Below are 22,690 nucleotides of genomic sequence, written 5' to 3'. Positions count from 1 at the left end.
GCGCTGGGCCGGGCCGGGCCGCTCGGAACAACCCCTCGGCTGGGCCGGACCGGGCCGGGGAGCCTCGTTCTTCTTCGTCGGGCCGCGGAGAAGCCGGGCATGAACCCCAGAGACCACGAAGCAGCGGTACCGGCGGGCAGGGGGTACCGGTCGGGCCCCCGGCGGTGCCGGGAAGCTCCGGTACCGCAGAGGGTTAAAGCGCGGTGCCGGGCAGGACGGGAATTGTAGGCACCGAGGAATTCCGGGATCTGCCGGAAACAGCGCACGGCACGGCGGGGACAACGTTCTGCTGGTACCGAACCGAACTCGACGGGTCTCGGGGAGCTGCTGGGTTCATCCTCCCTTCCCATCAGAGGTCAGTGCCGGGGTTGCCCCTGCCCTGGGAGCCCCAGGGCTCCGATGGCACCGACCCAGCCGGGAATGGGGTCCAAAGCCGCTCCGGGAAAGCGGGTTGGCCCGGCCCGGTGCGGTCCGCGGGTTCTCCTGAAGCCTCTTCCCTCCTGAGCGGCGGTTCGGGTGTTTTTATGCGGTTCGGCTGCCCCCGGGGTCCCGTTCAGGGCTCGGACTTCCCCCCCCCCCGTCCCTGCCCTCGGTTCCTCCCGGCGCGGCTCTGCGGGGCCCAGGAGCGTCTGCGGGGTGCTGGTTGCGGTTCTGGGGAGTGCTGGACCGAACCGGGGAGACATGGAGCTATGGATTCCTGCTGAACTCTGGACGGAACCGGGGAGTTGTAGAGCTGCCATTCTGGTGAGCTTTGGACCGAACTAGGGAGTTACAGAGCTGCCTTCCTGGCGAGCTCTGGACGGAACCGGGGAGCCATGGAGCTGCCTTCCTGGTGAGCTCTGGACGGAACCAGGGAGTTATAGAGCTGCTGTTCTGACGAGTTCTGGACGGAACCGGGGAGTCGTGGAGCTGCCTTGCTGGCGAGCTCTGGACGGAACCGGGGAGCCATGGAGCTCCTGGCGAGCTCTGGGCCGAACCGGGGAGCCATGTCTTCCTGCTGCTTCCTCGGATAGCAAAGGCTTGCAGGTGGCAGGAGGGGCTCAGAGGTTTTGTCTGCGATTTTATTTCGTTGGGCTGGCTTTTTAAAATTCAGATTTATTGTTGGGTTGGTGGATTTTTTCTTTCTTTCTTTTTTTCTCTTTGTTGTGGTTTCTTTGGTTTTTTGTTTTTATGTGAAAGGGAAGAACTAAGATGCAGGGAGGTGCTGAAGTGTCTTGAAGTTCTGGAGTGACAAACCCAGGAAACAAAGCAGGACTTGGTGGTCTGCCTCACAGGGAGTTATTTTCCTTGAGGACAAAGCAGGGAGGGAAGAAATAGGAAGAAAAAATCTTTTAACCTGTTTGCTTTATGCTGATAATGGGTCCAAAGTGTAAAATCGGCTTTTTAATCATAGATTTTTCAGGGTTGGAGGGGGCCTTTAAGCTCATCCATGGGCATCCCTGCATCCATGGCCAGGGACCCCTCCCACCAGCCCGGATTGATCCAAGCCCCATCCAGCCTGGCCTTAAAAACTTCCAGGGATGGATGGGGCTTCCACCACCTCTCTGGGCAACCTGTGCCACTTTTTTTGGTCAAACACCCTTGGGGTACATGCCACCTGAGCACCTATTTTCCATTCATATAACGCTGCCCACTGGAAAAGCTGCAATGAAGGAAGTTTCCCCCCAGGAATTGCTGTGTTGTGTCCTCATTTCCCAGGAAAACTGAGGAACAAAAAATTGGTGATTATTCTTCTGGTCAGCCACACAGATGGATCTGTCCTGCCTTGATCCCTCATTTAGGTGATGAGGATGATCCAAACCTTCCATCTCTTGCCCTTGCAGCCCAGAATCCCAACCAGATCCTTCAGCATGGGAATTGGGCTTGATGATCTCTAGAGCTCCCTTTCAGGTCCCGGCATTCTGATGTTTCAAATAAATTTCTTTTAGCTGGAGGAACCTTATTTTGTATATGAAATAACAGTAGGGGAAATAAGTGAGTTTGAAATTAATTTGGTAAATTTCGTTTAGGTTTGTTTGGGCTTTTTTTCCTCATCCTTTCTGAAGGCAAATCTTGGAAGATAGATGGTGTCAGGCATCAACTGGTGCCTGAACTTGGGGCTGAGCAGGCTTAAACTTTCTGGAAATGGAAGAGGAGGAATTCTTGTTTAATAGTTGCTTTTTCTTCATAGTAGTAATCCTCTTGAAATGCTGATGAAAACATAATTTATTGTTAACTAATAAATGACATACATGTACTAATAAATTAGTACATACATGGACTAATAAATTAGTACAAAGGCACTAATATTGCTGTTGAGATCAAACAAAAAGGGGAAATATGCCAGATAAGATTTGTTTTTTATTGCACAGTTCTGAGAGAAGGTATGTGAGGAGCCCTATGAACATTTTGGGTTTTTTTTGTCAGAAAGCTCATCAGATTTTACCAGTGATCATCACCTGAAATACAGTCCTCACAGTATACGTGATGGATGTGATTCTTGGAAGAATGATAGCAAAGAAATAAGGTGGATTTTTAATTTGTTTTTTTTTAGGGCAGGTATTGTGGTGGTGGAGGAAAAAATGATGGTTTGCTTGTGAAATAAATTGTTGGGTAGCCACAAAAAAGGAATCAGTGTCCAAGTGCCTGCTTTATAATCCCTGGTGGTTTGGATTTGTGGGGTTAAGTTGTTGGAGATTAGTTGGGTTACAAAATCAGCAAGTCCAGAATAAAATACAGTACAAAAATACAAGAGAAGGATAATAGGAATAATGTATTGTGTTTTAAACTTATCAGTGTATGTCCCACTCTGTTCCTTGCTGGAAAGAACCATTGTTTTTCCAGATTTTTAATAGGAAAATAATTTTTCTGTTTATTTTTTTTCTTATTTCAGTGGCAGTTGAGGTGCTTTAGCACAATAAATACAATACAGGCCCTTTCAAAAAAATCTGCTGTCTAAGTACAAAACAAGGAGTGGAATCTACCTGGAAAGGGGGGTAAATGGTTGAGGGGACCCAATGGAAAGAGAAGATTTGTAACACAGTTAATCTAGTCAGGTATCCATGGAATCCTTAGCTGTGGAACAGTTTTTGAAGAGGAAAATGGAAGGGACAGAGAAAAATGAAATGTGAGATGAAAGGGAGCAGGATTTTAGCAAAACCAGAATATTCCAGAGTAACTCATTACCTTACCTTAGGATTTTCTTCACAGGGGAAACACACCAGAGCTGGTTGATGTTTTATTGTATTTGGTATTTGGTGATGGGGGAAGTATTTGGTACTGGGTGATGGGAGGAATTGGTGTGGAATGGAGAAAATTTGGGAGAATGTCTGGTGGAAAGGAGGCTGTGAACTGGATTTTTCAAGGCTTTATTGGAAACTACTTAATTTTTCCCTAGTGGCTGCCACTAGGGAAAAAGTGGAAGTGTGATGAGATGGAACTGCTGGTGTAGAAGAGGGTTGGAAGGTGAGACCTTATCTGGAGGAGCCTGGCTTCTCACCCACATCCTGATAAGTGGATTTCAGCAGAGGGATGGAAGAGATGCAGGAAGGGACCCCATGGATGCTAAGAGGCATAGAGATGCAAAAGTGACAATTCCAGAGGCTTTATATAGGGGAGGAAAATAATTAGGTGAGCTCCAGATTGGGATAAAGCAGCAAAACAAAGGTGTAAAGAGGAATAATGAGCACAGGTTGCTGGAAATGACAGGAAGACTTCTAACTGTCAAACATATTGTGGAGCAGTTTCAAATAAGAAAGAAGTGGAAATTTCTTTTAAAATTAATTTTGATAAATCCAGAAATAAACAACATTGTGTTCTGCCTGGTTATGGGTCAGGAATCCTGCTATCTCCTCCCTCAGTTCTGCTGTAGGCATCGTTCACAGTGGGCCCATTCTGAAAGCACTGCAGGTTTTTTTTCACCTTAGTTGACTTTTCCCTTAATCAAGGTCTTTTCTTTGGGCCCCTTATTAGGAGCAGGGTAGTTTGGTCATATTTGCTGTCAGTTGCTTATGGCTGCAGAGCCTGCAATGTGCTGACAGGAGGGATGTTCTGTTCCTCTCTGACTTGCACCCTGGGAGCAGACAAAGTGGACACCCTGGCTGAAGATGCACACCCAGAGTGCTGCCTGGCTTCTGGCTCAGCTGCTGAAAAAAGTGGAAGAATTTTTAGGCAAGCATGTAAATCAAAACCTTTAAGTCATTGAGTAGTGCATTCTGAGATTTATGTATCATCAGCTCCCTTGGGATGTTACCCAAAACCTTGTGTTTTATTTATTTTTTTTTTCCCTGCCTTTTTGGCTCTGTAGTTTTTACATACAGCACTTAGTGCTGCACAGAGGAACCTTAAAATTTAAGAACATAGCTTTCCAGAAAGGCTACTGTACTCTAGGCAGACATTTTAGGGTTTTTTACTTGGCATTTTGGCTGGTTGGGAAATCTCCACAAAGCTGTCGTTGCTCAGCCATCCCTTTTCCTTTCATCTTCCAGCCCACAACTGGCACAAGTTTTTCCAAGAGAAGGAATTTTTTGAGGAGTTCATTCCCACTGAGTGCTCAGCAGGAAAATAAATGGATGGAATCAATCTGATTATCAGTGTCTGTGTTAAGTGCTTCCAGTGGCACTTCCACTTGTTGCTGGAGCAGAGGAGTGAATGGATGATAGGGATTAAACTTCCTTCACCCCCCAGAGGTGAACAAGTCATGGAAAGGGAAGGTTCACTTGGTGGGAGACACCATAAGAGACTTGGAAGAGAATAATAGGAATACATATTATCTCTAGATGGTTTCTTGCACACTTTTTCTGTAATAGATGGGATGTGAGCTACAGACAGAATTTGGAAGCCTACAGGGCAAAAGGCTCCTGAAAAAAATATTTTTCTCTGCCATCCTAAGTCTGATTCTTTCAAGAAAATTATTCCTATCAATGGCAGATTCTTACTCTTGTTCTTTCCTTGAATTTTCTGAATAGGAAGAGATAGACTTTTCCACTGAAGTTGTGGGAGCACAGTGTTAGGACTGCAGCAAAGGAACATTTTCTGACTGGATTTCCCTGTGTCATCCTACAAGGCTTTGGGCTGCAAAAAGAGAGGCACTTCCACTACTGTCACCAGTTTTTGGTTCCCTTCTGACTGGGGAAACAAATATATGGGAAGGGGAAGCATTCCTTGATGGGTAAGGTGGAAAATTGCATTCACATGGTTCCACAACAAAAGCAAACCAGGGAGTATTTTAATATTAAACAAAAATAAGGGGTTAGTGCTCTTATTACAAGTAGGTAATGCCTGAGTTTGGTTTGGTAGCAGTAGACTGGGAAAGGGTTGGTTGACTGGAGCCACAGCATTTTTTTTTAGCTGTTTTGGGGGTTTTTTTGTGGGGTTTTTTTGGTTTTTTGGTTTTGTTTGTTTGTTTGTTTGGTGGGTTTTTCATGTGTTTTGTTTGAGTGATTGTTGTTGTTTGCTTTTAATGACTGTTTGTAGGAATGGTTTGGAGCCAGGTCATCAATGCTGTAAATGGTCAGCTTTTCATTGATGTTTGCAGCTGGATAGGGATTTACACCCTTGAATAGATGGCCTTCTGAGTGAGGATTATATTGTGGTGTCTTTCATCTTACATAATTTAATACTTCTTATTCCCAGAAAGGAAAACAGCCAAAGAAGAGGTAATGATCAGATCCACAATAAGCTCCTCCCATAGAAAAAAAAAAAAATAAGCTCAGTATCTCTAAAATGGATGTATAATTGGTACAGAACTGTTGGGTGTTTTATAGCAGCAGCTGTAGGAGGAGAAATTGAAAGAGGAGGAATAAGGATTTTTGACATTCCCCTGGACTCTGCCCAACTTGTGAAAATCCAGGGATGGAAAGGAGTGCCATCCTTTGGAGCTACTTGGTTTGTTTTCTGTGGTGCCTCCACGTGTACAGAAACTTCAAAAACTGACTAAGACATAAGCACTTAACAGTGAGTAGGATGAAAATCCTGACTACTTTTTTCAGAATAGTGCTGCTCATTTCTCTCAAGAGTTTCTGTGGCAAATAGTTCCTAACCAGCTGCAAGAAATAGGTGCTACTCTTCTGATTGCCATGTTGGGGTAGGTGACAGCTTGGTTTGAATTACTAAATTAAAGTGAGTTTTGCTTTCCTGACACTGAGAACACAGAACCATCAAGTTAGGGAAGCCAGACCTTGCCTGTTTGCCTTGTGGTGGTGGGGAAAGATGGACAATCCTGGGAATGACTGAATTTCACAGGATGTTTTGAAAGTTTAATGGTTAACACAAAAACATGATTGGGTGGTAAAGACAGGAAACTTGAGATGGTTTTTTTTTTCAGCTCCTGCCCCTGATAAGGGACCTATAGGATATAGACCTGATAAGGTCCTATAGGAACTCTTTGCCCTCAGGTTTGTTCAAGTGGAATGTAGGAGTGACCCACTGTGCTTAACTGGGATTCTTCAAAGCCTTTTTTCTGTCTGTAAAATCCTAAGAGTGGCCAAGACAAAGTCTTGGAGAAGCATCAGGTTATGGCAGGGGTACCAGAACTCTCTGGCAAGTGGAACTTTAAGGAACTGCTGGAGAAAGATGGGTTCTATTTTAAAAAGGTTCCGATGGTCCATTGGGATGTGGAAGAGGTGAAGTAGTTGTGTGAGAGGAAATGTTGCATGATGAGGCATTGAAAAGGCATTTGGAGCTGGTCCTTAAGGACATGGGTTAGGAGTTGGCTGTGGTGTTGGTGCAAGGTTGGGCTGGAGGAGCTTGGAGGTCTCTTCCAACCCAAACGTTCTCTGGTGATTCCTGCCCCATGGATCTGAACCAAGTTTTGCCAGGGGGACTCTGCCAGGGACAAGAGATGGACTGGGGGAGGGCAGAGCTGGAGCAACAATCTGACATTCCATAAACTGCACAAACAGGGACAGGGAAAAGGAGGTTGGGTGTCTGTAATGCCAGGGGGTATCACGAGTACAGGGGATGAGCAGGAGGTGGGGGACAAAGGTTCAGTGCCCTGTGTAGTCCCATCAGCTGGGCCTGAAAGGGAGTGCATCAGGAAGGTGACACCGAGTGCTGGCAGCTGTGTGAGGGACACAGGGCCCTGAACTTTGGACATTGGATGTGGACAAGGATCTGCAGCACCTACCCAGGGTTACGAAAGCAGGTGGAGAGACACCAAGGATTAAACAGTGAGAACCCAGGTTTTCTTTCTACAGCTGATGCTTTCCAGCTCAAAACCAACCCGTTTCAGTGGGCTGGAGGACTGAGGAAGGTTAATCTTCAGTTAGCACATCCCATTTTACATCTCTCCATTACATGGAGCACTGGGATGCTCTTGGATTTGCATGGTTCACAGCTATCAGATTTTTTTTTTAAGAATGACTTGATTTCCAGTGTTACTTTTTTAGTTTACTAGCTTTATAAAGTTTCAGTAACTTTACAGTTACATTTAAATAAAAACATCCCCTGTTGCATTTAAATAAAAATGTTTACGTTTTAAATGAAAACATTTTAAATGAAAACATTTTAAATGAAAACATTTCAAATGAAAACATTTTAAATAAAAGCATTTTAAATAAAAGCATCTTAAATAAAGACATCTTAAATAAAAGCATTTCAAAGAAAAACATTTTAAGTAAAAACATTGAGTAGGACAAAACAGTTGCCCTGCTCAGTTCTTTCCTTGGTTTGCATAATGAGAGGATCCTGAGCTCCCCGTTCCAATAATTTCTGAGAACTTTAAATGGGGAAGAGCAACGAGAAGAATTTTGTGATCTTTACAGGAGACTCACCTGTTAATCCATAGTAAAAGTGAAAAAATCCCCATATAAAATCATAGAAATTTGGGGTGCCATTTGTATTGTTTCTTCTTCTTCTGCAGGGGAACTGAGCAGCCCCTCTTGTATCTGCAGGGCATGTTAAACCTTGCAGACTCAACTAGTTGCTTCTCAGCTTGCTTTAAGTTTTACTTCACATGCATTGCTAAATTGGAGTGATTTGTTGTTGAGAAATCTGGGACTTGAGTCCCTGAAGCAGAAGGACAGGTTGGTGATGCCCAAGGTTTATTTAAAAGACAAGGAGTGGTATAGGAGCTGTTATAGAGTGGGGTAACCTAAAATGTCTGGATGACAGGTTCAGAGCTAAGACTTGTGTTTGCAGGTCCCTGTCTTGGAGTCAGAATTGTGCAACTGCAGGATGAGACACACAAATCAAGTTTTGTGCTTTTTTTAATTATTATGATTATGCCACTCAGTGTCTCAGGTCAGGTTGGATGGGGCTTGGAGCAACCTGGGCTGGTGGGAGGTGTCCCTGCCCATGCAGGGGGCTGGCACTGGGGGAGCTTTAAGGTCCCTTCCAACCCAAACCATTCTGTGATCCTATGAAAAACAGGTTTGTAAAGGGATAAAATTAGCACTGGGTACAAGAAAACCATTTAATAAAACAAATTACTGCACCTCCTCTCAGTGGCAGGAAAAAGTGGCAGATGACAGGCAAGTCCCCCTCCCTTCTCCCTCTCAGGGTGGCTGCAGAGTAGCTGGCACTGCTCTCTGGGCCAGCTGTGGTGAGAAGTGGTTGCCCCATGGCTCCCTGTCTGTGCAGGGGGTCAGTAACTTGGCTTCTCTGTGGGCTTGTGGTAAGAGATGTCATCCTGGGGTACCAGTAGAGCAGGACAGGAGGGAGGATGTTCATGGGAGACACAGGAATGTGGTCTCACATGCATCATGATTGCTCCTGAATTCCTTGTGGCAGCAAAGTCACAGAAAAACTGAATAAAACCTGAATATTTCTTCTTATTGCATGCTTTTTTATCCCCTAATCACTGGACTTTATTTCTCCTCTCTGCTATATTTTTGCTTTCTTTGTGTCTTCTTTTGATGTGTTCCTCTTGTTACTTCTGCACCCTTAAATCTTCACTGTTTCTTTTGTAACTCATGCATGTTTTTACTCCTTCAGCTTTCCTAAAAACTTTCTCTTTTGTCTTTTTTGATACATCCAGCTTGGCCACCTGCCTTGCAATGGAGCAACAGAACTGAGTTGTGGGTTGGCTTAGGCTTGCATCATCATACCCAACCAGACTGCATCTCCACTCCTCTGGAACTGACTCCATGCCTCAACTGATAAAAAAAAAAAAAAGCTGATACTGATAAAAGAAGCTGTGGAAACATGGATCCTTGGGGCAAGGTATCCTCATGTACATGTGGGTGCGTGTTGGTGTGTGAGGACATTCAGAATGGCTGTGCCATCAGCTCAGCTGGCTGGGTGCTCCTTTGGGCTTTGCAGCAGCCTCTGGGAGATGGGAAGAGATTTTGGGAGGTGTGAGCAGACATGCTGAGCTTGTGGAAAGACTGGGATTAGCCCTGGAAAGGTGAATCTGCCTGTTGCCTCTGGATGTGTGATGACCAGAAGCAAGAGGTCCAAACCCCCTCGCTTGACCTTTGGGTAATTTTTTCCCTTCCAGTGAGTCCTTTCCCTGCCTCTGACTCATCTGCTAAATGCAGAGGCTGAGCCTCTCAGAGGACTGCCTTTTCCTCTGAACAGAGCAGGATAAAAAATAGCAATGCTGTTGAATAACCAGTGTTATTCTATAACCCAAAAAAACCCTGAGAGCTGCCTTGCTGTCTCTCTGCTTCTCTGCCAAGGGATTTATGGGTTCCCTGAGAGAAGAGCAGAGCAGGTTCTGCCCTGACCCTCAACAAGAATGGTGTTGAGACAAAGAGGTCTCAGGAGCAGCACTGCTGCACTACCCTGGGCAGCAGACATGATAATAAAAGGTAGGCAGGTTCTGTCAAGACCAACAAATCTTTCCTGTCACCTGCATACTCCCTTCTCTATTTCTGACCCCTCTGCAACTGGCAGTGTTCCTGGAGTAACTGCAGTGTGTCTTACATGGACATCTGGTAGGAAGCTGCTTCCTCCCTTCAGATTGCCCAGCACTGATCTCCTTTTTTTCCAGCCTCTCCATTTGCTCTCATGCTGCCCAGGCCACTTTTTCCTCCACACTTTGGTGATCCTGGAGGTGATGCTGTCATGTGCCATCCCTCCCTCAAGCTCTTGTTTTGTCTTGGACTTGTAGCACATCTCCTGCTAGAGCCAAACTGGTTCCTTTTCTCTTCTCAGGTGGTTTTACCACATCCTCTCCCTTTATTGCCTGGTCCTCTGGAAGACAAAAGAATGCGACTCAGCAGTGCATCATTATCCTGCCACCTGTTTGAGAACTGCTTCAACAGCCAAGAGAAGAAAATACAGTGATGTGGCCCCAGCAAGCACATCCTCTTTGTAATGATTTACACTTGCACTGTGATCCCAACCAGGAGTGATGCTCAGACCTCCCTCTGGCTACCTTTGTGCTATTCTCTTACTGTAGCAAGACTTTTTTTTTCCCCAACACACAAGTGCCCATGTAAAAATACCAAGATTCTCCATGGAGTTTACAGTAGGTTTACAAATTAAGAAAAGGCTGGTGCAGAACAAAAGGAAAATTGAATTATCCCAGCGACTTGGCACTGCCTGGTAAACAAAGTCCTCTCTCTACAGGTGTTTTGTGGGACACACACTCAGGAAGGCCTGGGAGAATTTTTCTTGTGTGGAGACTGCAGGAACTGCCCCCAGCAAAGCATCCTGTGCTAAAAATGGTGAGCAGTAAGCAATGGGGGAGCTCTTTGGGGGGAAAAAGCAGGAAGAAATCTTGGTGAGAGTTTGATCCTTGGTGGTGTCTGTCACCTTTTATAGTTGAGTGACTGACAAGGAAAAGAGGTGAACTGAATCACCTGGAGTAGGGATGCTTCCCATTGCAGAGCAGAAGAAATCAGGGAGCTGCTCCTTCCCATTAAATCCAATACAGATCTAGTAAAGATAAAGATTAATTTCTATGATAAAGATTATGATAAAGATTAATATCTAAAAACCAACTGTAAACCTATAGGTCAGGTGGTAAGACTGTGACTTGACAGATTTTGCATTGCCAAGTGTCTGATAATTTCATGCCTTCAATCTGCATCACTGCAGGCAGTGTTACTGTTGATTCAAGTTTGTCACTGTGAATTCAGTTGTTTTCCACAAGTGGATTATGAACAGAAACTTTTGATTTCTCTTAATTATATATATTTGAATGGAAAGCTATTATATTATTTATATATATACTTAATAATAATGTATCTTTGAATAAAAATCTATTGTGTATATATATATATATTTAATAGCAGGACATGTAACAAACATTTATTTTTATTAAAGTAATAAAAATCAACTTACCAGAGCATTTTTTTGTTTTGTTTTATGTGGTCTAAATGAAAGCTCCTAGAATCATAGAATCATAGAATTGGCTGGGTTGGAAGGGACCTCTTGTCTTGCTGAGAGTTGCCTGGGAAAAGAGCCCAACCCCCCCCTGGCTCCAACCTCCTTTCAGGGAGTTGTAGAGAGCGATGAGGTCTCCCCTGAGCCTCCTCTTCTTCAGCCTGAACACCCCCAGCTCCCTCAGCCTCTCCTCATAGGGTCTGTGCTCGAGTCCCTTCACCAGCCTGGTTGCCTCCTTTGGACCTGCTCCAGCACCTCAATCTCCTTCCTGAACTGAGGGGCCCAGAACTGGACACAGGACTCAAGCTGTGGCCTCACCAGGGCTGAGTACAGGGGCAGAATCCCTTCCCTGGACCTGCTGGCCACGCTGTTCCTGATCCAGGCCAGGATGCCATTGGCCTTCTTGGCCACCTGGGCACACTGCTGGCTCATGTTCAGCTTCCTGGCAATCCAGACTCCCAGGTCCCTTTCTGCCTGGCTGCTCTCCAGCCACTCTGTCCCCAGCCTGTGAAGTGCCACCCCCTGTATCTTGGGACACACAGCTCATTGCATCAGGTGGCTGATGCCATCCAGCAGTGACTTGTTTCTAAATACCAACCCTGCATCCACGTGGCACTAGGAGCTTGGTTGGGTCCTCCAGGTGCCATCCTCTCAAGTTAACTGCTGCATTTTCTTTCTGGAAAAATGTGATTCCTGCATTAAGGAGCCTCCAAGCAGGCCAAGGTTAGGGAATGTGGAATGGGAGAGGAAGAGAGAAATTGTAGGTGGCTTGTAAATCCATTCAGCTAAGAGTGAGCAGTCTGCAGGAGGAGTGGGGTCTGTCAGGTGAGGCCTCCAGCATCAAGGTGGGGTGGGGAAAGCTCCCAAAGGAGGGAGGGATGAAGGGAACTGGGCTAGATGGGATGGAAAGGAGGGATGAAAGTGGCTTCAGCCTGGCAGCAGTGCTTTGGCAGAGGCTGGAGGTTCCTGGAAAAGCAGCTGGTGGCAAAGCTGTGTGTAGACACCAGTGAACATGAGTGCCACCAGAGGGGGGGTGAGAAGGGCAAGAGCAACCTAACAAAGACCATGAAGGAGGAGGAATTTAGCTGCTGTTTTGGGTTCAGCTGGGTTTGTGGGTGGTTTATCTGGGAGGGCCCAAGGAGGCTGTCCTGGGTATCAGAATAGGATGAAATCTGAAATTGGTGCTTTGGTAGAGGTTGGAGATGTGCAGATCAGCAGCTGGATTGGGGATGATCTGTTTCCAGGGCAGGGAAGACAACACAGAGCTGTCCTCTCTGCTATCTGCCATGGATGTGGATCCCCAAAAAAACTTCTAGAGAAGGTTTCTAACTGCTTGTAACAAGGTCATAGTCAGGTAAATCACAAAAAGACCTTTCTAGAAAAAGAACTTGCCTCTGAGGGTTGCAAAAATCCACCTTTAATGCCAGCAGTGGACTCCTCCAGCCTTTTGGGGTGACCCTCATTGCCCCAAGCTGCTGTTGATGCGCCCTCTCCCTCAGCCAGCCTGTCCTGTCAGCCCCTTGGGGCAGCATCCTCAATCCCAGACATTCCAGGGCTTCAGCTCCCTCTGTCTGCCCCCTCCCTGGGGAGGGAGGAGAAAGAAACCCCAGGACTGTGAGTGGGGTGCTGGTGGCATGGCCCCGATTTAAAGGTTATAGGGTGAACGTGGCCCTTATATAAAGATTATACATAAATATATATAGAGAGAGAGCAGGGTGGCTGGAGGCTGGGCAGAAGGCAGCGGAGCTTTGTGCTCCTGCACCGTCGGAAGAGGCAGCGATGGGGCGGGGGGGGGAGAATCTGCCGCTCCGCTCCCAACTCCAGGGATCCCATCCCGATCGCCTGGAGCTGTGGGTGCGGGGTTGGGGAAAGGGGGTGCCCAAGACATCAAGGGATCAGCTCAAGGGGGGACATCTCAAGAGGCCTCCGCTGTCCCCGGAGGTGGCCAGGGGAATCGGGGTGGGGGCAGGGGGGGGGAGCGGTGAGACGGGAACACAGAGCGTGGGGAGTAAGGGCGGTGGGGCTCAACCCCGCTCTCCCCGGGATGCGGGGCTCTGCTCCCTGCTTCTACGACCCCCTCGGCTCGGCCTGGTTCGGTTCTACCCCGCGGTGTGTGTGTTGAGGGGGGGGGGGGGACAGCGCGGGGGAGGGGGGGCACCAAGGGACGTATTGGGAGAGGAGGCGGAGCCTGAGCATTTTATGAATGGGCTCATATGACGTCATGGAGGCGGGAGGAGAGGCCCCGTCTCTCACCAATCCCGCGGGTCCCCGGGGCGGCGGAGCCAATGGACGCACGGTCGCCCGTAGATTGACACCCCCGCCGGCCAATGGGGGTCTGCGAGCGGTGCCGACCACGCGGGGCGCAGGCCGCAAGTAGTACGGGGGCGTGTGGCCGCTGGCTCCCTGCCCCCCGCCTTTCCGGCGCGGCGGGAGTGTGGCGGGGCCGGGCGGCCCGGGGGCGGGCGGGCCGGGCCTTGTTGCTGGGTTACCGGGTGGCTGAGCGGCCCCGCAGCCAATGGCGGCGGAGCGGGGGCGGGCGCCGTGACGGCTGCGGGTCGGCGGTGGCCGGGAGGGCTCAGTCCGGCCGCCGCCGTCGCCGCCTCCGCAGCATGGTGGCTGCCGCCGCCGCGCTCCCGGCCGCCGGCCTCTTCTACTGGGTGGGCGCGCTCGGTGTCCTCTACGCGGCGGCGGTGGGGTCCTACCGGTTGCTGGCCGGGCTCCGCCTCTGGGTGCTGGGCAGCGGAAACGCCACCGTGGGACCGGCGCTGGGCGCCTGGGCAGGTGAGTGCGCGTCCCCGCCCGCCCTCCGGAACCGGGCATCTGGACCCGGTGGGGAGCGGGGGGGATGGAGTGGGATGCGGGTAATGTGGCGAGAGCGGGAGGGTCAGCGGGAAAACCGGGTCGGAGTGACCGGGTTCCCCCCGGGCGGGGTAGCGGTCCAGGGGAGGCCGGCGGGCGCTGCCGCCCCCAGGGAGCCGGGAAAGTTGCGGGGCGGGCGGTGGCGGGAGCGGTCTTGTGGGAAACGCCGTTTGTTGGGGAGACCTGCGCGCCTCGGGCGGGTACGGCTCGTTTGAACTTTGGTCCCGGGACGCCGGGTCGGACCGGGCCGGGGTTGGTCGCTCCGCAGAGCGGTGTTTGTCCCTGGGGAGGGGAGGCGGCGGGGAGGGGAGGCGGCGGGGAGCGGGTCTCGTCCCGGAGCCGTTTGCGGCTGTTCGGTGCGGTTCGGTTCGGTGCGTGCGCGTCCGCCCCCTCCGTGCCCGCGGCTCCGCGCGGCAACCTCGCACCTCATCGCTGACGTCACGCGAGCACCGTCCCCGCCACCCCCCGAGGAGCCGGTGCTGCCCCCGCCGAACTGGTACCGACTCCGGTTCCGAGAAGGAGAGGGGACCCCGCAGCCCCGGCGGGCGGGCAGGAGCGGGAGGAGCGCGGAGAGCGAATCTCCGGGAGCGGCGGTGTCAAAGTTGTGCGGACCCTTCCCGCATCCCCTTTTCTCCCTGCCTCCCTTCCCGGAGCCCGGGACGCGGCTCCCTCCTTCCCAGGGATTTGGGGAAAAGGGCTCCAGCAGCACTGTCGTGGTAGCAGGGAGAGGCTGCGGGTTTTATCCTGGTGTTCCCGAAAGGAGCTGTGGAAAGAAAAGCACTGGGAAGTGGAGCAGAGGGAACCGGCAGGGGAATGAATGTCAGGAGAACTTTTAGCGGTTCTCCGGTTCCCAGCACAGGAACCCTGCTGGGGAAAGAGTGTTTCTTCCAGTTTAGTTTGGCACTGGTAAAGCACCTTCCAAGTAAGGATGAGGAATTAGGCAAAAGGGTTTTTTCTGCCAGTGTAACAGATGAGTCCAAGAGTTTTCACAGCTCTCCCTGTCCAAGTCAGCTTCCTGCATCTGGTTGGGAACTGATAAAGTCTCTAAAGTCTAACTGATAAAGCCCTAAAAGTCTCTGCAGGCTGCAAGAGCTGGGAGCTTGGGGTGATGGGTTGAAAGGCTCCAAAAGGTTCTTCCTTCCGCCAAAGGGGGAAAAATAGGAGGGCATGAGGTGCTCAGACCCTGCAGCTGCTTCTTGGTGGCTCTCCTGTAGGTACCCCACAACAGGCTGGGGGGGGGTTTAGGGCTGTGGTTCCCCCAGACCTCTTTGAGACCCAAGGCAGGCCGTGAATGTGGAAACAATAGTTGGGAAATGAAATGTCTGCTTGTGGGAGACAGCAGGGAAGCAGCAGTGCTCCTGGCAGCAGGCATCATCCCAGGGAGTGCCTTGGATCCGGCGTGCAGAGGCTTGAAATCCAGCAGCAGAGCTTTGGACAAGTTACAGCTCTGCTTACAAAGGATTAAAGCCCATGGCTGTGTTTCAGCTAGAGCAGTGGTGTGCCTGGTAAAGCTGGCAGAGGAGGTGCAAAGCCTCTTTGACCTTCTCAGATGGGTTTTTAAGTATCTTAACTAACGACCCATAGCCAATCACCCTAGTCTTGGTGGTTACTGGAGCTTATTCTGGGTGGTTTCAAAGGTGGAAGTTTGCAGTGCTCCAGCCAGACACCAGCTTATCAGCTGGAACCACTAACTATAGGCAACAGATCTTTCATCAGTGCCATCCTTTAACATCCTGTGAAGAGAACTGCAGATGTCCTCTGTCATTGTCTGGTGCCAGCACAGGCAGCAGCAGCAGCAGGAACCCGTTGTCTGCTGACAAAAATTATTCCTTCCCTTTGCTCTGATCATCATCTTCAGGGCACAGAGGAAGAGGAGCATTGGCAATACAGTTAAATTCCCAGTGATTACTGCTGCAGCATCCAAGAGGAGGGACAAATAGGCTGCTGGTGACTGCTAACTTGGACCAGGGCTGTCACTTCAGAAAGCCACGTGGCCATCCTCATCTGAGCTGTGCTATGTCCCTTGGGTGTTAATGATGCAGGTGAGATGCTGCTTTACTGGGGCAGTAGTCTCCAGCTAAAATAGGGAGAGGTTTTCTGAGTCTGGATGAGCACTGGGGTGGTTTTGCCCTCCAGTGCCATGTGGCACTGTCAGGAGGCTGGGAATGCTCTCTGTTTCCTCTCCTGGAAGGGAGGAAGAATGCACAGCTGCAGATGATGTTGGGTCACCTTGAGAATGAGCAAACCACCAAGTCATACTGTGGGAAGAAGTCCATTTTCTCCTCTTGGGCTTTTAAAAAGCAAATGGGTTTGATGTTCTTGGCAGCTGTGGTTGCTGTGACAATGCATTCTTTCTGCTGCACGATTAGAAAGCAACTTCACAAAAAAAAAAAAACTAGAAAGCTCTTACAAGCCCTTTTGGAAGGGCTCCTTATTGCCTTTTAAACTCTTCTGTGGGGCTGGAATGGAGCTGCAAATCCTTTCCCTGTTTTCCTGATGGATTTTTGATTGCATATGTGCAATTGTTTCTGTCCATGCAGTAACTTGCTGGTATTTGGAAGCAGTGGATGTGAGGAGGAGGAGGAGGAACAACTATGTGCACTGGTAATGTACTGTGAGAAAAACAGGTTAGTTTTACTTTAAATAGCAGCTGATTTGTTAATTTTTCTACAATCACACTTAAGTGTGAACCAGCTTTTCTGGTTTTCTCTCCCTGCAGCTGATAGTTTTGGCTTTCTTTTGGCTGCTGTGCAGTGATGGAGGTTGGGTGAACATTGTCCTGTGTAGGATTTCTGAGTGCATCTTCAGAGAGAATACAGTGAAAATCCCTGCTCTGGACTTGTAGTGTGCCTCATAAATTGGCAACAGAAGATGGGAATTATAGGATCCTTGCTTGGAAAACAGTTGAGCTAAACAAACCACAGACTGAGTGCCAAGTACTCCTTCTAAAGTCACCAAGAATACAGCAGAGACACAGTTGTCCCCCTGCTTTTCTCTTAGACAAGCAGATCTGTTGGCAGCACTGGTACTTGTGATCCATAATGGAATTTCCTTAGGTTGGATGAGAGTGTCCCATGGCTGGTGGTGGCAGGCAGCCACCTCTCTTCTCTGCCATTCACAGTGTCTGAAGTGGGGAACAGTCTGCTACTGTCATAGCTCCTGCTTGGAGCTTATTTTGGGAAGCTGAATTTTTTTTTTTCCTTTTCTGGAAAAGAAATTTTTTTCTGTCTCTTGCCTTCAGTGCTTTGGTGAGATGAAGTAAAAATCCTGTGATAATGAAGATGGGGTGGGACCTCAGGAGGCCTCAAGTCCAACCTGAGGAGATCAGACCAGTTCTGTATATACAAATAATCAGCTGTGAATATTCAGAATATACCATCACTACAAGTTGAAGTGATCTGATGCTCTAAAACTTCTAACAGCTTGGTCCTCCCAGATATTGAAACTTTTCTGTCTTTTTTTTCCTGGCTCAAAATTTTAAGTATTTCAATCAGAAGTGTGTGTCCCCCCAGATGTGCTCTAACTGATGTGTTAAGAAGCAAGGTTTATTTTGACTGTGTAATTGGCCATATCACACTCAAGAAAAGTTCTGTTCCCTTTCTTAGGCTTAGAAAAGCAGGATCCAGTTCTTCCCCCAGTGCCTTTGATACAAACATGGTTGAATAATCCCACGTTTAGTGATTACAAAATGTCTGATAGTGGTGGTGCTTCCTCATGTGGTGAATCCAGCTGTACAGTTGTATTGGGGCCAACAAATGTTTGTGAAGATGAGGTTGCCTCTGTTAAGCTTCTTGGAGGTTATTCACTAACATGCAAAAATAACCAAATGTGGGCAGTTTGCTCAGGATTTCTTAGAAAAAGAATCTGTGAGAGGTCATTAATCGGGATGTGTTCTCAGCTAACCGGCTCTAACTTGGGATGATTTGGTTCTAGACAAAAGACCCTTCTCTGTCTTAATTCTTGTGTAAATGGTTAACAATTCTTTCAGCAGCAGCAAAGCTGGATGAACACTCTCTGCCTGTTCTTGTTGGCTTTTTAAACTTAGTTATTTATTAATACATTTGATTAGGCATAGTCCATCATCTACAAACAGCAATTTGTATATATCAGGGCTGCTAAGGCAGGCATAAAAATCTGTGGAACTGGATCCAGGAGCAGTGGAATAGATACTTAACAGTATTTTTACAGTCAGGTCTTTTAAAAACTTAAGAATATGCAGGCTGATTCCCAAACTGGAAGTTGGGGAACTAATAAATTCTAAATCAGACTTTAGCAGTGGTCTTATTAGATTAATAAGATGTGATGCTTATGTGAAGAGGAGGAGGTAACAGACTGGATTTTGTGCTTGTTAATGGTTTGAGTTAGATTGCAGCAATCAGGTTATGCACAGTATTTTGTAAAAACAGACCCTGATCCTTACCAAGTTCTTGGGACAATCTCAATGAAACCAGTCAGATGCTAAATGACTTCAGTGACAATTTAAGAACCCCCATACAAGAGACATTCCTTTTAGTGATGATCAGGTGGTAATTTGATAAATTTGAGCAGCTTTCACAAGCAGTGTCATTTTTCCAAGCTTCTTAGCATCAAGTGAAAGAGTTTTTTACCCAAAGGCTTTTTTGTTTTCCACAGAGGAATTTCCATCTCTGTTGCAATCTTGGCTTTGTAGGTGTTGGGCAATGTGCAGTGGTACCCTCAAACAGCCAGCCCAGTGCAACTGGGTGCTGCATGTACAGTTAGTGGGGAAACCAGGGGAGTTTCAGCCTTTCTCAACATGGGATGTGAGAGAAGAGTCCCTGCACAGCTCCCTGCTTTTCCTGCACCTCGTCTGTGGAGTTTTGTTCTTTAGCAGAATCACTTATTCAGGGATTTATCATTTCCAGCACTTCCAGGCCATGGTGAAGTTTTTCTGGTCTTGTTCTCAGTTCTGGGCTGTACACAGTCACTTAACACCCCCTGTATTAAATAGAACATGGCATCATCAACCCAAAAAGAGGCATTAAGAGTTTGGGGAAATGTTCAGCTTGCTTATAAATCTTGATCATGACAGCTCAAGTCAAACTCGGAGCATGTATTGTTTTCTTGCCTCTGGTTCAAGTGTCTTAATCCTGTCTGCACTTCCCAGAAGTGCTGTGCTCTGCTGGGGATGGCTTTTTCTTTTCCCCTGTAACATTTCCCAGTATCCATCCTACATTTTCTCTAGTTAAACAAACAAACAAACTGCTGTCTTCCTGATAGCTTGTAGATTTCTGTCTCCCTCCAGCCTGCTCTTTGTTGGACTAAAGAAATGTTGCTTTTCCACAGCAGCCCAGGAGAGGCGGGATGTCTGACCCTGTTCCTGGCACTGCACTTCAGTGGGGGCTGCAATTCCTTTTGAGTCCCTGCAGCTCATAGAAATTCTCTATTTTTTTATCTGGGCTACCACTGTAAACATTTCCTAGAATCACTTTTGCTTTCTCAACAATACAGAGGAGTGAGCCATACTCTGCTTACTACAGTTTTGCTGTCTTTCTCTGCCTGATCACTTCTAAGTGCTTTCTTTTGCATATTCTGCTATATTTATATATATATATATTTGTATATATAAAGCACCTATCACCATATTTGATAAACATTCTTTGGAACCACTCCGTCAGCAGAGATAAGAACTGGAGTCAGCCTGTTAGTACCTCAGCACTTCTGTTTCCAACCAATTTTAAAAATAAAACCAAAAAACCCACAAGACTTTACTGCCAGCCTGCCTGGCTGGTGTTTAATCCTGCATATTCACCTCCTGCTGAAAATGTGTGCTGAGCAGGACTGCTCAAGGCTTGCTGGATGAAATGCTGCTTCTTGCTCTCTCTCTGGTCAGAAGGAGACAGGGAGGGGATATCCCTCCTCAGTTCAGGAAGGATATCGAGGTGCTGGAGCGGGCCCAAAGGAGGGCAACCAGGCTGGTGAAGAGACTCGAGCACAGACCCTATGAGGAGAGGCTGAGGGAGCTGGGGGTGTTCAGCCTGGAGAAGAGGAGGCTCAAGGGAGACCTCATCACTCTCTACAACTCCCTGAAAGGAGGTTGGAGCCAGGGGGGGGTTGGGCTCTTTTCCCAGGCAACTCTCAGCAAGACAAGAGGGCACGGTCTCAAGTTGTGCCAGGGGAGGTTTAGGTTGGATATTAGAAAGAATTTCTTTACGGAGAGAGTGATCAGACATTGGAATGGGCTGCCCAGGGAAGTAGTGGATTCTCCGTGTCTGGAGATATTTCAAAAGAGACTGGATGTGGCACTCAGTGCCATGGTCTAGCAACCGCAACGGTGGTTCAAAGGTTGGACTTGATGATCTCTGAGGTCCCTTCCAACCCAGCCAATTCTATGATTCTATGATCCTTAAGAGCCCAGAATCCCATCTCCAGTCCTGCTGGATCCCTGGTTGGCTTCACTGCTTCCCTTTAGGTTTGTGTGAGCACCTCTTGGCACTGAATGTGGCACCACCAAGCTCAGCATCAACCAGCTCATAATCTCCAGCTTCAGTTTGATTCAGTGGGAACACTTCCATTCTCCTGCTTGGTGGGGTTTTTGTTTCGTGGGTTTGGGCTGTGTTTGGTTTTTTGTGGTTTTTTTTTTAATTTTTTTGAGATCCTTTTAATTTTTCAAGTGAAAGTTGTCTTTGCAGAAGTGTTCAGTGTTTATCAGTTCTCAGAGCTATTGGCACAAGGAAAATAGAGTCAGAATATCCACAGGCTTTGCCATGCTTAGCTGGAGGAGCAGAGATATGTGGGAAGGAGAGTTGTAATGCTCTAATGTGGTTTCTCCCACTCCAAAAAAGAAACCTCAAAAAGCTAATGCTGAGTGGAGGACAGATGCTGTTTGCATTAAGGTGAAGGGAATACCTATCTTGGAAAACAGCCTGAAAAGGAAATGCTTAAAAATTTATTAGCCTGAGGGGTGAATATGTTATTTTAAGCTTGCTCCTCCTCCTCTCATCCCTCTGTGAATTTTAAATTAGGAATACTTGTTCTGGAAACCAGTTACTTAAAATTAGGGAATGCATGCAAGGATGTAAATCCACAGTATTATCTTGCTTCAGTTTCTTTATGTAACATTTTTTAAATTTTTTTTTTCCAAGTGTAATTCCCTCCCCTTTGGGCAGGTGATGTGTGAGGTTCCTGGAGCAGGAGCAGTGAGCACAGGAGTTTTTCCAGCAAAGAAGTTCAGCTGAAACTGTGCCAGGTGGATAAATTCAGTCCTGTGTAAGGAACCAGTGAGGTCACAAGGGTAGAAGGGCAGAACTGAGATTGGGGATAACTGTAGTAGTTTATACCCTAGGAATTTTTTTGACAATGTAAGTGGCCATCTCACACCCAAAAAAGTCCTGTTTCCTCTTAAGCCTCACAGTGGCTTAGAAAAGGAGAATCCAGTTCTTCCCTCAGTGCCTTTGCTACAAACATGGTTGAGTAATCCCACATTTAGTGATTACAAAATGTCTGATAGTGGTGGAGCAGAGTTGGTGGGTGGGTGAAACACACTTTTGCTCTTGGTTTTAGCAGTATTTTAATTTCTAATCCATAAGGTTGGAATGACCATCATGCTACAGAAAGGGTGATAATAGGGAAAAATCTTTCCCAATGATTCAGAATGCAAAATGTGATTATTTAGGCTTGGATATGAACACAAGTGTGGGATGAGCAGCATAGCTGCTGGATAAAATATCTCATGTTGGGCTTGCATGGTTTAATCACTTGCTTAATTAGATTTGAGGTTGCTGCTTGTAACTTCAGATGACTTCTCTTGCTCATTTATTGATAGGCTTCAGGAAACTTAGGTTCCTAGAGTAAAGCAAAACACTTTTCAGATATAGTACATTAATAGATGGAAATGCTAGAATTAGGGCTAGTTGACTTCCTTCCTCTGTAGTACAGTTAATTGCACAAAAGGATTGTACATTATTTTTTGACTTATGATCATTTAACCTTAATGTAGCATTTTTTTCCAAATTTGTGGAACTTCTGAGAATCCTGGACTTGAAATCTAGAAGAGTGCACTATCACCCACTGGGGGAGTCATTAGCAGAGCTGAAATCCTGATCTACAGTATAAACTTCTCCAGCTAAACCTGGAAAAGAGCTAAATGCAAAATTTCCTACCAAGCTTTTAATTTACTCCCCTGCTCTCAGCAACAGATGGTGACACCTAAAATCCTGGGGTTTTGTTGTAGCTTTGGAAAGAAACTTCCTGTGCAGCAGCTCTTTAATGGAGGTGAGATGTCCAGAAGCTGAGACCCATGGAAAATGATGTTTGTCCCTTTGTTTTTTTTTCTGTACTTTCTCCATTTTTGTCACCTTCCCTGCTTCTTTCACTCCTCGGGGTTTTTGTGTTTCTCTCATGACCAAGCTGCTTGTCCCAAAGCTGTGTGGCTCAGGTTGAGGAATGTTCTCCATATCTGCAATGCTTACTGACTGTACAGGACTTGGGTTTGGTTGCTTGGGTTTTTTCTTCTGTTTTTTCTCCCACCTTCCTCTTTTCCCTTCCTAAATAATCATGAGCCATGGTGGTGTAGGAGGCTTTATTACATCAGTCATGGTGGTAACTTGAGGCACAGCTG

The 22,690-nt window shown here is 47.4% G+C and overlaps 1 protein-coding gene and 1 long non-coding RNA gene across 2 annotated transcripts in view; both read left to right on the top strand.

Annotated features, from left to right (window-relative positions):
• Positions 1 to 266: 266 nt before the first annotated feature.
• On the top strand, positions 267 to 11,202 carry LOC115598444. Its single transcript, XR_003987656.1, has 3 exons — positions 267 to 355; positions 8,957 to 9,141; positions 10,078 to 11,202. It is a non-coding gene; the product is annotated as an uncharacterized LOC115598444 (long non-coding RNA).
• A 2,378-nt stretch (positions 11,203 to 13,580) lies between these two features.
• Positions 13,581 to 22,690, top strand: part of HSD17B12 (hydroxysteroid 17-beta dehydrogenase 12) — an 84,442-nt gene continuing 75,332 nt past the window's right edge. The window contains 3 exon segments of the mRNA XM_030451933.1: positions 13,581 to 13,670; positions 13,672 to 13,863; positions 13,866 to 14,034. Coding sequence (XP_030307793.1) covers positions 13,581 to 13,670; positions 13,672 to 13,863; positions 13,866 to 14,034 — 451 coding nt within the window.

This window comes from Calypte anna, chromosome 5A (assembly GCF_003957555.1).
Source record: "Calypte anna isolate BGI_N300 chromosome 5A, bCalAnn1_v1.p, whole genome shotgun sequence".
In the NCBI taxonomy this organism is placed as follows: Eukaryota; Metazoa; Chordata; class Aves; order Apodiformes; family Trochilidae; genus Calypte; species Calypte anna.
Note: the sequence above shows the minus strand (reverse complement) of the source record. Positions and strands in the feature narration are given on the sequence as shown.